We start from the raw sequence: 14,677 nt of genomic DNA, 5'->3' as shown, positions 1-14,677 counted from the left end.
GACCCTGGGCAGGGACTCCTGTCCATATAAGCCAGCTCCCTTCTGGTTCAGAGAGCGTATGTTCCCTTTCTACCAAAGACGGAAGCTTGCATCTCCCTGGCTGAGCTGGAGCACTGAAGATGTCTCACCAGAGCAGTGCAGACTGAGTACACCAGCAAGAAGCAGAACAGAGCAGACCCTCATGCAGAGCTGAGCTGTCTAGCTGTGGCACAGTTGAGCTTTTTACACTGAATAAAGTTTCCTTCTTCACTGCATCCCAAATTGGGCATTCCTGTAGGCACTGAATTGGCATCAACGACCATCAGTTGACATCCTCCATCCCCATCATCTCCTTCCCTTATGGCTGCATACAGGAGCGTATCGCCCATCTGCTGAAAATCCCTCACTCTCACACTGATATCAAGTCACTCTTCTTCCTCACCAGCAGCCCATTCTGGAACCCCCTGCTGTCCAGCTCCCTCCCTTTGAGGTTTGGGGCACTGGTGGAGATTTGGGGGGTCAAAGGCTTCCCCAGCCACTCCTTGACATCACCTCTATTATCTTTGTCAAAGTCTACAGTCAAAGCTCTTGTCTTTACATCCCCAACCCCCCAGTGGCTGGACTGGTGTCCCCAAAATACCCGGGGCTTAAATTGGGGTCTCTTACTCCTCACATTACACCACTCCCCTCCTCACAGTCAGCCCCAGTCACCCCAGGCACCTTGGGCTCCTAGACTAGGCAATGCTATCATGCTCTCTCCCACCATCAGGCTTATGCATGTGCTGGTCCCTCCGCCTGGAATATTCTGACCTCTCTGACTCCATCTTTTATTTTTAATATATTTTTATTGATTTCAGAGAGGAAGGGAGAGAGAGAGAAACATCAATGATGAGAGAGAATCATTGATTGGCTGCCTCCCGCATGCCCCCCACTGGGGATCAAGCCCTCAACCTGGGCACGTGCCCTGACTGGGAATCTAATCTTGACCTCCTGGTTCATATAGGTTGACGCTCAACCACTGAGCCACCCATCTTTCCTTGGCTCTCTGAAAAGGCACTTCTTCAGAAAGCTGTCCTTCACCCTCACTCTCAACAAGGACCCCTCCTCAGTGTGCACAGAAATTCCACCTGTTTTCTCACTGTCATCTCCTGCGCTGGGCTTTGGCCCAAAGTCTGTATTGTGTATCCAGTCCCTGCAGAGGGGCCCTCAGAGATGGCTGAGCTACATGAAATGGATTTGGTTCTTCCAGATCAGCTGGTAGTGCCCAGCAAGCGCGGGCACGCAATAGGTCCAGCCTGTGTGGGCTCATCCACCGCGGCCGCCTGCCAGAGCCCAGGAAGCAGCCCTGGGGAGGCCCCTTGTTGCCAAAAGCAAACAGGCCGCCAGGGAAGTTTTGCTCTGGGTCACACCCGCCTCTGGGTGGCTGGCTGCCAATCCTCCTGCCAGAAACCGCAGGCCCTCCGAAGCCGCCCAGAGACCGGGCCACAGGGCTTTGGAGGACTTGGGTCAGCTCTGCTAAGGGGGTGTCTGCCCAGCGCTTCCTGGATCCACAGCCCCCCGGGGTTGGGCAGGGGGTCTGGGCAGGGCTGCAGCAGATACAGCCAAGGCTTGGGAAGGCCCTCGTGGGCTGGGAGGAGCTACAGAGGCCCCTGCCAGCCTGTCACAGGCTCTCAGTGCTGACACTGGCTCTGGCTTTCACACACTCACACTCTCTCTCTCTCACACACACACACACACTCACACACACTCGCACACACTGGCAGGCACCCCCTTGGTGGCCTCCACGTTCTCACCTTCAGGTAACTGGGCTCATCAGTGGGAGGCTGAGGATGGGGAGAGGAGCAAGGAAAGCAAAGACTAATGTGCATGTAAACGTGCGTGTGTGCGTGTGTGTCTGTGTGTGTATGTGTGTCTGTGTGTGTGTGTGGGGGGGGAGTGACCTCACAGCCTCCGGAACATAAAGACTTACAGGTCCTGCCTCCCAGGCTCAAAGCTGGCTCCGTGGGGGACACAGTGACATGAGAGGCACACCACAGACCCACCTCCTGGCCTTCTCCTTCCTCTGCCTCCTCTCTAAGGTAAGGGGGGCCCGGGCCCCGACACATACTGCTGGCTTCCATACCGCTGGGGGAGGTGTGAACCCACTGCCAAGGAGCCCTGCCGGGCCCGTGTTGGGCACAGCCAGGCTGCCCTCTGGGTGCCCCGACAGCTGCCCTGGCCAGCCCTCTGTGTGCCCCAGGCAAGTCCTTCTCTCTGAGCCTCAGCTGCTTCCTCGCTTGGATGGGCACCATGTCCATGAGGTCTTTGTGAAGATCCTTTTTGAGAATCCATCTGAGGTCTGCACAGGACCTGGCACATGGCAGAGTTCAGAAGAGGACTTTTCTGATTCTTACCAATCCCGACAATCCTTCCACAACGCAGTGGTGTCCTCCTCGCAAGTGAGACTCAAGAGATGACCTGCTTTGCCTAACAACGAGCCAGGATTTTAATGAATGTTGGTGTCTACCTCATTGGAAAGGTCATTCTGCAAGGGCATTAATGCTGTGGGCCCTCAGGCAGTAAGTGACCTCTGACCCTGGCTAGAGGGGACAAGAAGATACCTCCATAAAATAATGCCTTCCCTTATGGGACATTTTCCAAAGAACTTGTGGAATGTCTACCTTGCCCAACAACCCTATCAGGAATTATTAGCGTGTTTTCAGCCAAGCAAGGCTCAGAGAGGGTAAGCAAGTTGCCCAAAGCCACACAGTCAAGAAACATCAGTGCAATAGAGGAGGTGGAGCCCAGGATAGGCCTGGGTGTGTGGGCGGGGGCTGGGGACTTCAGCTTCTACCTATCCACCTCCAACCCGGACTCCGGTTGCTGTGCCCTGTCATCCCCTCAGCAAATGCTGTTCCCAGCCCCATGGGGATTGGCCCCGCCCCAAGCCATGATCTCACTGTATTTTCATGATTCTTTAAGGAGCTTGCGCAGGAGTTTCTCCCTCCCGTTCCCACGCTGGTGCGGGGAAGGCTGAGAACCCTGCTGGCTCCCCATCCTGCTGCTTGTTCTGCCAAAGGGGGTGGGCAGCACACTGTGCCCGGGTGGGTGGCTGGGTGGTTGGAGCAGGGGACTTGGGGTTTGGGGCCCAGGATCAAATGAAAGACCAACATGAAGCTGCCCCCGACTTGCTGTGCACCCCTTCATTCTTCCCGTGTCCCAGGGCGCCAGGCAGCATCCCACACAGAACACAGGGACTTGGTCATCACGAACATGGAAAGCCACCACACTCCTCAGGGAGAGCATGTCTTGTCCTCCAGGCAGGTGGCCCTGGGCTCAGGGCTACGGGCAGAGGTCTGGGCGGGGGGGGGACCTGGCAGAGTCACACTGACTGGGAGCTGGCCTGACTCAGTCCCTGTCACTACTCCAGGGTAGGGGGCCTCCGCCCCACGTTCCTGAGGAGGGGACAGCTCCCTCCCCACGGAGCAGTGAAGGGAAGAGCTCACAGTCACACAGCACAGTGTCTAAGCTCAGACTTAGACTTCAGCTCTTGCCCAGAAGATTCCATGTCCAGGGCTCTGACCACAGAGCCTTGCCCCCTGGTGACCACAGCAAGGGGCTGGGGAAACCAAGGGGGTAATGGGGCAACTTGGACAGAGGGATGGAGTGGTGAGGATGGATGCGGAGATACAGGAAGGCCAGAGAGGGCTATGCTGAAACCCCTCCCTGACTTGTCGTTATTCCCCTTGGAGAAATGGGTAAGCCGAGGCAGGGGCTAACCCGGCATCAGAGCCCCAGAGAACAAGAGGGGAGCATGGCCATGAAGAGCCTGGGCCTGGGGCTCCCAGGACCCTGGGTCCCAATCCTGGCTCTACCTCTGACAGGAGATGCCTCTACATTGCCTTGGGCTTTAGTGTCCTCATCTTTGAAATGGGCTACCTCACGTGGGAGGGTTAAGTTAAACAACACGTTAAAGGGCTCAGCACATGGCAGGCCCATGGTAAACATTAGCCGTCATCATTGAGGACATTAGTAGCCTCTCCTGGGTATCAGGGCCTATGGGCCAGCCCGTGCCAAGGTTACGTGGTAGAAAGAGCCCCAAATGGGAAGCCAGGTGCAAAGCAGAAGACCCGTGTCCAGGCCCTGCTGCGTCCAGGTAGGAGGGACCCAAGAGCCAGTGCCGGGCAGACTTCCCCACTTTCCTCAAGAGGCCGCAGGCACACAGCTGCCCGCCTGCACCCCTGGTGCCCTTTTAGATGGAGCCCTGCGAGCACCTCCTGCTGAGGCCCCACCGGAAGCTGGTTGGCCTGTTTGGGGCACCCCCTCATGGCCAGGGTGGGAACTGCAAGCCACTGAAAGCATGTTTGCACACTTGGGGTTGCTAGGGATGGGACAAAGTGGGAACCAGAGTAAATGAGTCATTGCCTGCCTTGGGGCCACAGAGGCTATGAGGGCACTGATTTCATCTTCCTAAACTGCAAGTCTTCTATCCAAAACCTCCAGTCCCCCAAGGATCCTACTAAAGATCGGTCCTCCACAGATGGGGCCACTGGGAATATCTCGAATTACACCTACCTCTCGCTCCCCACCTTCAACTGGACATACAGGGAGCCCGTGCATCTGGTTTGGGTGTTTCTCTGTCCTGAGGGGGGAGGGGCAGTTAGGACATTTGAGTTGATACCTTGACCCTGCCCCAGGGCATGGGTCCCTGGCTCAGACCTTCCCCTATTACAGGGCAAGTCGACCCCCCTCTCCAGGCCCTGGGGCCTCAGTGCAGAAGCAAGAGCCCAGCTCTGCAGCTAACACACTGACTTCTGGCAAGTCCCTTCCCTTCTCGTGCTCAGGAGCCCCATCTGTGCATGGCAGGGGGGAGGGGGGGGGCAGGGGGCAGGGGGCAGGGGGCAGGGGGCAGGGGGGAGGCGGGAGCAGAGGTGCCAAGGATCTGGCTGTGCATCAGAAGCCCCTGAGCACCCTGTTAAAACTCAGACTCCAGGGCCCTGCCCCTGGAAGCTCTGACTCGCTAAGTCCCAGAGGAGGCCTAGGGGTCAGTATTTTACCAAGTTTCCTAGGTGATCCGATGCTTGTCCGGGAACATAATCTGAGTTGTTCTAAAGATAAAAAAACTTCCTTGGATTTATTCAGCTCTCAAGATAAGTATCTAAGGTCCACCTGCTGGAAAGTTACAGGACCTGTGGTTTCGATCCTTCATTTATGATGAGCATCACAGCTACATGCATGGAGCATCTGCTGCACCCCAGGCCTGTGCTAAGGGTTTAACACGCCTCATTCCCTGTACTCCCCCAAGCAGCTTCTGGGTTAGATACTGCTGTTCCCCCTTTTTTACAAACGAGAATATTGAGGCTCAGAGAGCTTAAGTAACTTGCTCAAGGTCACTCAACTAATAAGGGGCAGAGTTGGGACTAGAGCTCTAGTCCAGAGTCCATGCTCATGACGGCAATGAGTACCATGGGAGTGCTAGGGTTCAAGAGCAGGTCTGTGTGATTCTGGGGCCAACATGTGGACCCCCACACTGCCCAGCCTGGCAGAGAGGTAGCCAGTTGTGAGGGTCTCACTGGCCACCTGGAACGACCATGGCTGAGTGGGGTCTCTGTCTCTGCAGGTGTGTGCCCAGCTGTGCCCAATGCCGTGTACCTGCCCCTGGCCGCCGCCCCAATGCCCACCGGGGGTGCCCCTGGTGCTGGACGGCTGCAACTGCTGCCGACTATGTGCACGGCGGCTCGGGGAGCCCTGCGACCACCTCCACGTCTGTGACTCCAGCCAGGGCCTGGTGTGCCAGCTCGGGGCGGGCCCTGGAGGCCAGGGCGCCGTGTGCCTCTGTAAGCAGGTTTGCGGGACTGAGGAAGGGTGTGGTTGGAGGGGAGGGGTGGCCAAGGCCAAGGTGTCCTCAGTCAAAGGGAAGCCTTTCTCTCTCTACCTTTTACCTTCACTCCAGATCCATCATCCAGTTCAGCCAAACCTGGTTACACAAGGTTCCCTAGGCCCACTCCCTGCTTCTCTCCTCTTGTGTTTACTATGACCACGCCAACACCTGAACAGCCTTCCTCCGTTCCTCCCTGCCCAAATCATGGCCATAACCTCCTCCTCTGAGAAGCCCTCCAGTATTCTTCTAACCAGAAGTCATCACCCCCTCCTCAGGGCCCTCAGAATACTTTTGGGAAAATAAAAGTGCAACAACCCCTTATTTAGGGCGTAATATACGTCAGGCACTTTGCTAAGCACTTACTACATAAATCACAATAATCCTATGAGGTAAGTAGTACTTTCAGACCCATTTTATATATGAGGAAACTGAGGTTCATCGATATTAACAGACATGCTTAATATCGCACAGCTTGGAACCTGTTCCAACAGGCTCTAAAGCAGCGGTTCTCAACCTGTGGGTCCGCGACCCCTTTGGCGGTCGAACGACCCTTTCACAGGGGTCGCCTAAGACCATCCTGCATTTCAGATATTTACATGACGATTCATAACAGTAGCAACATTACAGTGATGAAGTAGCAACGAAAATAATTCTATGGTTGGGGGTCACAACATGAGGAACTGCATTTAAAGGGCCAGAAGGTTGAGAACCGCTGCTCTAAAGCAACACTCTGTCTCTCTTCCTCCTGAATCGGGAGCCCATAGTTTGCATTTGCCAGTGACCCTGAGGGCCCCCATCTTCCACACTCTTCCGGTCCCCGGGCCCCTGATGCTTTCAATGGGGTTCTCAGCTCCACGCCAGGGACATTTGGGACCAGATTATTCTTGTTGTGGGGCTTGTCCTGCGCTTGGTAGGGCATTTAGCAGTGTCCCAGGTCTCTGCCACTACATGCCAGTGGCACCCTCATCCCCAAGTTATGACAATCTGTCTCCAGACATTGCTGAATGTCCCCGGGGAGAAAACCATCTCCAACTGAGAACTCGCTGCTTTAGAGAAATAGAAAGAAGCAAGGAACTGTTCTTCCCTTCCTCCCTTCCTCCCTTCCTTCCTTCCCTCCCTCATTCTCCCCCCAACCTCCTTGCTCTAATAAACCTTGTAGAGCAATTGATCTCTTTCATCTATGTGCAAGTCACACTTCTATAAAAATAAGAACGAGAGGGGTGCCCATGAGTCCATCTATAGGAAAAACCCTGCTAACAAGCAAAACAACAAAACTTGGAGACAGAAAGTTATCCTTAGTAAATCCTTGTTAAATATTTTATTGGATCAGAGGCGTATAACAATAAGAAAGGGGCGATTTGTAGATAAACTCATAGATGATTGCTAATTTAAAAAGTTCCTGAAGAAAGAAATGAGACAAGCAACATAGCTTATAAGGCTGATGTTTAGATTAGCCACGGCACTTGTCAGAGCTTATTTTTTGCACAGCACTTAGTATGTGCCAGCCACTAGGGGTTTCACAAATCCCACCTCATTTGACCTCCCGACAACCATGTGATGTAGGCACAGATGCTATCCTTATTTTATAGATGGAAAAAGGAGGCACAGAGAGGTGAAGCTACTTGCCCAAAGTCACACAGCTCATAAGTAGCTGAGCTGGGATTTGAACCCAGGAAGCTGGCTCCACATCTTAGTGTCCATTGCTCTACTGCTTGACACCCGACATATGCCTGGTACCTAGTGGCTGCTATTGCCAAGAACTTCATTCAGGGGCCTTTTTCTTTATTTATTCCATCTCGATTCAGACTCAAACACCTGGAGGCCAAAGATTTATTTGGTTCTTGTTCCTTCCTGCAACTCCCAGTCCCAGTCTGGCAACATGGTGGATGCTCATGAACGTCTAATGATATGAACTGAATTTGGGAGCTGGGAGCTGGGAGCTGGTGAACCCCACAGGTGGGCCAGGGCCAGCTAAGACGTCACAGGGGCTAAACTAGGTCCTGGCTCTGGGGGGACACCAGGCCCCTGGCTTCCCACCCCCCATACGTGCAGCTTCTGCAGCTCGGTGGAGGGCAGCTCCATCCTTCCCCTGGCTCAGGTTCAAAAGCTCGGAGGCCTCCTTGGAGTCTCTCTATTCTTTACATCCCACATCCCACATCCGCCAGCAAAATTTCCAAAATTTCCAGGACCTGACCCTTCTCTGTCCCTCTACTGCTACCAGCCTGGCTGAGCCCCATTGCCACTTGCCTGGACGGCAGTAGCTCCATAAGCCTCCCTGCTTCTGGCCCAGTCTATTCTCAACATAGTAGCACAAGGGCCCCTTGTGACACATAAGTCAGATCACGTCCCTCCTCTGCCTGAAAGTCTCCAACAGCTTCTCATTTCCTCAGAATAAAAGGCAGAGTCCTCTAGTGGCCTGATCCTGTGGCTCTCTTATCTAACTCCATCCCTCCTGCTCTCTGCTCCAGCCACACTGGCTCTTTGCTGCTCCTTAAATGCCCAGGCACGTGCCCACCTCAGGGCCTTTGCACTGGCCTCGGTACTGTTCTTTGCCTCCTTCACATCTTTGCTAATATATCACCTTCTCAGTGAGGATTTCCCTGATCAACAAACACATTTAAAAACTATAATCCTGCCCCACTCCTTAACTCTGCCCTCCTTTACTTTTCCAGAACTAATCACAAATTCTACATACTTGTTATTGTATTTATTTCCACTAGAGCAACATCTCCAATGAGGGCTGGATTTTGCCTGTTTTAGTCATTGCTGTATCACAAGTGCCTAGAACAGTGCCTGGTGCATAGTAGGCACTCGATAAGTAATTGTTGAATGAATGAACGAATGAGTTCATGAATGAATAGTAACGATAGTTCTAGTGGGGCTAGCAATCACAGCCACCATTCATTTATTAAGCATGCACTGTGAGATAGCCCTTCATGCACATGATTTAATTTTAGCCTTTAGTAATGAAGTAGGTCCTATTATTATCCCTATTTTGCAGATGAGGGAACTGGGGCTCAGAGAGGTTAAATCACTGCCTAAGGTCACACAGCATGCAAGCAGATGAAGGTAAAACACACACACACAAAATAAAACAAAGAACCTGTGTTGTTCCTTCTCCTGTAGGGGACTCTCAGAGGGAAGAAGGATTCTGAAATCACCAGATGACAAAACTGTGCTCTGAATTATTTGGGGGAGGGCATTGGCGAGGGTCCGGAAGGAGGAGTGAGGTTTGGGCAGCTGTCAGTGTGCACAGATGGATGGTGGAGGGCCCACGACTGAGTAAGTGTGGAGGTACCTCGTGCTGTTGGGACCATGCCTGAGTGCACCAGGGCTGGGGAGTGGCTGCCCAGGCGTCAATCTCCCATCCTCCCACAGCCCGCTCTGAGCTGGAGGACCCAGGAGAGGCGCCAGGAAACCTTGCTAAAATTATCGCCCCTCTAGCTGACTTTCCTAAACAGTCCCTCTGTTTACCAGTTTATCTCAGCAACCAAGAGGCCCGGGGCTGTGGCACCGGAGTGGGGGCGGGGGAGACGGGCCTTGGCCAGGCTGGGGAGAGGGATTGAGGTATAACTGCCCCTGCAGTTTTTAGGAAACCAGTGGCCACAGGGTCCAGGCCAAAAGGCTGGGATTGAAGCGAAAGGGCTGTGGCCTGGAAGGAGGAAGGAGGGAGTACTGACACAGGTCCTGTTCCCTCTGAGGAAGAAACGTCACCCACTCCCACTTATTGAGCATCTGCTATGTTCCGAGCTTGGGGCAAAAGGCTTTGAGGTGGCTGGCTCATTCAATCCTCCAGTGGCCCGGGTACCACAGCTCAGAGGTGAAATACTTGCCCTCAGCTTGCAAGTGGGGAACTGGGGCTTGAACCCAAGTCTATATGGTTCCCAAATTCCTGCATGTGCATGGACCGTTTGAGGTTTTTCTCTGAAGACCTGGGAAAACGGGCTTCCCTTCCCAGACCCAGCGGAACTGCCACCACGTCTCCAGGAAGCTTCCTGATGGCTCCTTTCTTTGCACTTCAGCAGCTCCCACGCATCTCTCCAGGGCAACTGATTGCATCTTGGAGATGAGGACTTGCACATCTGTCTCCCGCACTGGCCCCCAAGTCTCCCCAGGCAAGGACTATGTCTTAGCCTGTCTAGGAGCACAGCGGTTGGCACACAGACAGGGCACAATATATGTCTCAGGAATTGTAAGGAGTCAGAACTATGTTATCAGTGTCTCATATGCTGGGCTCTCTGCCAGGCATTCATTCAAAGGACATGGAGTGTGCCTTTTATGCTGTGAGCCAGCACAGGGAATACCAGCATGAACACTCTCAGGCCCAGCCTTCAAGGAGTTCGTGTCTAGCATAGCAAGTGGTATTAGTGCCCATGTCTTGGGGGCTTCATTCAAAGAGTGTTTCCTGAGCACCTACTATATGCCTAGCCCTATGCTAGATGCTATGCACCCATTATCTCATGTAACTGAAGAGGGAGGTTGTGTTCTCATCATTGCTGCTGTTAGGGTGACTCAGAGAAGTTAAGTAGCTCACCTGAAGTCACACAGCCAGCAAGGCAAGCCCTGACCTGACAGTATGACTGCACAGGCAGAGGGACAATGGAAGTTTGCTGCATGAAATCTCAGTGTGCACATCCCAGTCACCCACTGTTAATCTATCACAATTATACTAATAACTACAACAGAGCAGACGTCTCCTTTCGGTTGTAGTCATTACATATATCGTGTTTAGTCTATACCACAACCCCATGAGATACAGGGTAGGGCACAAGTAGGTTTGTAACTGTATGTGAAACAGAGTTTATTCTTGTGTCATTATTTATTAATTATTGTATTGCTTATATTGCAACTGGAAACCTACGTTTGCCCACCCCTGTAAGTACCGTTGTAACCCATTTTGCAGGAGAAGAAACTGAGGCAAGAAGAAGTGAAATCACTTGGCCAAGGTCCATAGCTAATCAAGGGGCTCAGACCGGGCAGGTCTTCTCGCCAACCCTGTGCCAGGATGCGGTCAGCCACGCTGGCTTCCTGCAGGTGCCAGGGCAGCTGGCCACGGGAGTGGGTGTGTGTGGCTGGCTGGAGCCCCCCGGCAGTGCTCAGATGCCTCAAGGGCACAGCCCGCCAGGGAGACCTGGGCCAGCTCTGCAGACAGAGCCACGTGGAGGATGTGGCCGGCCCAGCCTTGCCGGGGAAGGTTGGGGGTCACCGATGGGCCCTCTTTCTCCTCCGCAGGGGGAGAGGATGATGGGAGCTGTGAGGTGAACGGCCGCCGGTTCCGGGATGGGGAGGCCTTCCAGCCGCACTGCAGGATCCGCTGCCACTGCGAGGACGGCGGCTTCACCTGCGTGCCCCTGTGCAGCGAGGACGTCCGGCTGCCCAGCTGGGACTGCCCGCACCCCCGGAGGGTGGAGGTGCCGGGCAAGTGCTGCCCTGAGTGGGTGTGCGACCAGGCAGGGGCGCTGGGGGGCCAGCCCCTCCTGGCCCCAGGTGAGTGCAGGGCCGCCCAGGCCCTGGGGCAGGGCGCCTGGAGGGCGGGACCTCTGGGGGCAGCCGCCTGCACACACCAGAGGGAAGGTTTTAGCGGCAGAAGCGGGCGGGGCCGCTGGCTGAGGAGACAGGAAAGCGGAGTAGAGAGGCAGAGACCTCTTTAAAACCTACTAAACAACAAACAGTGGGCATGTCATTTTAAGTCATAAATAAATTAAGTCCAAATTGTGGCAGAGTGGAGAAGGGAAAGGAGGGTGGGAATACTTGAAGCAAATTCTCACATTTCATAGCGAAGTACACTATTATAATATACATTCTTTTATACCTAATTGGTACATATTAATAATATGTTTACATAACATGACAAATATCCTATAATAGATAACACTAATGTAATACTATTGGGCTTATCAACAGAGGAACTCAAAACTGAACATAGCAACGTGGTTGACATGGGCCTAGGGGTGGGCAGGGGCGGGGAAAAGACAGTTACCTCCTGTCATAAATTCTTCAGTTTTAGAGACTTTGTTGTTGACATGTTGTGGATTTGTAAAAATTGTTATGATGTGTGTTTTTAAAAAGAAAAGGAAACTGAAAAGAGAGCACTGACCCCACAGATGGCGGTGCCTCCTGGGAGGCAGCGGAGCGTGGTGGCTAAGCACGAAGTGGGCCCGGATGCTAAGGCCAGTTAGGCCACTTCCGTGCTGTGTGACTCTGAGAAAGTTGCTTAACGTCTCTGTGCCTCGGGTCCTTCAACTGTAAAATGAGTGTCCACCTCATAGAGTTGTTGCAAGGACTGGAGGAGTTAACACAAGTAACGCAGTTAGGACCGTGCCTAGCACACAGCGCTCCACTGGCGGCAGCTGTTACTCCTACAGAACGTGACCCAGCCGTTTAAATCCACGGGAGAACGCCATGAGTTCACCTTCTGTATAAAAAGCAGGATAGGACACATTGTGTGTGATTTTATCTCCATGATGTGCATGCGTATGTGTGTGTCTGCAAGTAAATGTACATGTACACATCATACATGCTGCACACATGTGCATATACCACAGGGTTTCTCCGCCTTGGTGCTGCTGACATTCGGGTCGAGTAATTCTTCAGTGAGGGGCCGCCGTGTGCATTGTAGGATGTTTAGCAGCATCCCTGTCTACCCCTGTGGCAACCTCCCTCAATTGTGACAACAAAAACATCTCCAGACATCGCCGGGTGACCCCTGGAGGTCAATGTCGCCCCTGGATAAGGACCACTTGTAGAAAGGGCCAGAAGGAAAGACAACAAGAAACTAGCAGAGAAGAATAAAACAGGAGGAGGGAGCCCAGACCCTGGGGAACCCGCCGTGGTGTTCCAGGCGCGGCCTCAGGGCCACGAGCATCCCCGTTGCGTCACACGGGCTGCAACCTCCTGTGAAAGGAGAAGCCCACTGGTTGCTGGGGGAGGGCCATGCCAGCACCAGCAGAGTAACCTAATAGCCATCATGTATGAGGGGTTTACAAGTACTGGGCACTATGCTAAGTACTCACTTCCTGGGGACTGACTGACTCCTGTCACCACAGACTAGTGCTGCCTGTTCTTGAACTTCACATAAGTAGAATTGCACAGTAGGTACCTTTAATGAACGGCTTCTTTTGCTCGGTACCAGCTCTGGGGTAGAGGGGCCGAGGGGCTGAGGGAGGGCAGAGTCCAGAAGCCGGGACCAGCCAGCGGGAGATGGAACCACAGCAGGGCTGTCTGCCCGGAGCAGGAGCCTCTGAGGAGATGCAACCATGTAGACCCTACAGAAAGCAGGCGGAGGTGGGGGTAGACCTGGCTTCTGCTCCCTTCTGCCCCCCAGTTTCCAGTGGGGCCTCCCATGGGTCAAACCTACTGGAAGGTGGCAGGGGAGGGAATCTGAGAATGCAGAGCCCAAAACACAAGAGACATAACGCAGAGCAGAGGAGGGCAGGGAGGGCTTGAGAGCAGGGTGAGTCCAGCCCACAAGGTAACAAATTGTATTCAGTCCTAACAAAGATCAGAGAATTTACACAGTGTGGCCAGCACCGGGCACTATGCTAAGTACTCCACCTGCTCCACTCGCTACTAAAAAGACTAGGAAATTGACACAGGAAGGAACTGAGGTCCAGAGAGGAGAAGCAATGTGACCAAGATCGCACCGCAGCCCAGAGGGTTGATTTGGCTGCCAAGTCCTGACCCAGTGCTGACCCTTCTTTCTTCCCCCCAGGACCTCAGGCTGCTGGCCTTGTCGCTCCCCCGCCTCCTGGGGCGCCCTGCCCAGAATGGAGCACAGCCTGGGGCCCCTGCTCGGCCACCTGCGGGCTAGGCGTGACCACCCGCGTGTCCAACCAGAACCGCTTCTGTAGACTGGAGACCCAGCGCCGCCTGTGCCTGCCCGGGCCCTGCCCACCTGCCGGGGGCCACAACCCCCTACTCAGTGCCTTTTAGAGCCGGCCCAGCGGGCAGCCATCCAGCTCCGGTGCTCCCTCTGGGCCCTGGAGGACAAGAATGTCACAGCAGCCTGGGCCCCCTGGACCCTGAGATAGACCGGGGATGCATGCCTTCGTCCTGTCCCCTCTAACTCCCAGCCCTGGTTTGGGGGAGGGGGGAGGACCAGTTTCTAGGGTCTTCTGCTCCATTCCAGCCTGCACACAGTCTTTATCCAAGGTGCACGGGGGCTAGCTTGTCAGGAGATGGGGCGGCCATCTCTGCTTAACCATCGGGCTCAGGCAGGTACTGGGCTGCACTGGCCATTTTCCTGGGGTGCGGGAAGAGGGGCACAGATCTGAATCTCCCGCACCCTCTCCTGTGGTGTTGCAGACACCTCCCTGCGCCTGCGCCTGCGCCTGTGCAGGAAGCTGGGTGTGGGGCGCTGTCTGAGAAAGCCTTCCCATCCCGGGCAGAATTCAGGGGCCGAATGCTTTGTGAAAATCGCAAGACAAAACCATGTCTTAGGAAGGTCCATCACCCTCAGCTTGCATCGTGAGCATCACCTTCACTGCGTGCTGGCGCTGAGCTAGGCGCTGAGCTAGGCACTCCGCAGAGATCCGCGCTTTGCAATATTTTGGATTCAAGCAAAGCAGGGGAGCGTGTCCTCCGGGGACTGGGGAACATGGTCTGAAATAAACCAGCCCACGTGTGAGGTTCTGTTCGAAGTCTCTTGTTTAATTGTGTAAAAGACCTTCCTTACCTATAAGTTTACATCCTCCTCTGTGACCTACTGTGTCTGTTCAAAAATAGAAACTGTGTTTTCTTCAGGATTCAACGAGGAAATTAGAAAACACAGTCAGACACACAGGTCTTAAGTGTAGGATTGAACGAGTTTTCATAAGGCATAAAACATTCCCACGGCCT

At 54.0% G+C, this 14,677-nt stretch overlaps 1 protein-coding gene across 2 annotated transcripts; it reads left to right on the top strand.

Moving 5' to 3' along the window:
- Nucleotides 1-1,490: 1,490 nt before the first annotated feature.
- On the top strand, nucleotides 1,491-14,470 carry CCN5 (cellular communication network factor 5). 2 transcript variants are annotated; one of them, XM_059706990.1, is made up of 5 exons: nucleotides 1,491-1,778; nucleotides 1,965-2,057; nucleotides 5,579-5,795; nucleotides 11,072-11,326; nucleotides 13,551-14,470. In XM_059706990.1, exons 2-5 carry the CDS (start codon nucleotides 1,998-2,000, stop codon nucleotides 13,769-13,771), a joined length of 753 nt encoding a protein of 250 aa, XP_059562973.1. In that variant the 5' UTR covers nucleotides 1,491-1,778; nucleotides 1,965-1,997; the 3' UTR covers nucleotides 13,772-14,470. The 2 variants fall into 2 exon arrangements, with proteins under 2 accessions (XP_059562973.1, XP_059562972.1); XM_059706989.1 differs by having other exon boundaries at nucleotides 1,635-1,778; nucleotides 1,943-2,057.
- Nucleotides 14,471-14,677: the final 207 nt, after the last annotated feature.

This window comes from Myotis daubentonii, chromosome 8, assembly GCF_963259705.1.
Source record: "Myotis daubentonii chromosome 8, mMyoDau2.1, whole genome shotgun sequence".
Taxonomy (NCBI): domain Eukaryota; kingdom Metazoa; phylum Chordata; class Mammalia; order Chiroptera; family Vespertilionidae; genus Myotis; species Myotis daubentonii.
Note: the sequence above shows the minus strand (reverse complement) of the source record. Positions and strands in the feature narration are given on the sequence as shown.

Excerpts from the sequence above, each read along its gene's own strand:
- CCN5 (XM_059706990.1), top strand. The coding sequence starts at position 1,998 with ATGAGAGGCACACCACAGACCCACCTCCTGGCCTTCTCCTTCCTCTGC. Across the intron at positions 2,058-5,578 it reads TCCTCTGCCTCCTCTCTAAG|GTGTGTGCCCAGCTGTGCCC; the intron begins GTAAGGGGGGCC and ends CTGTCTCTGCAG. Across the intron at positions 5,796-11,071 it reads CCAGGGCGCCGTGTGCCTCT|GGGGAGAGGATGATGGGAGC; the intron begins GTAAGCAGGTTT and ends TCTCCTCCGCAG.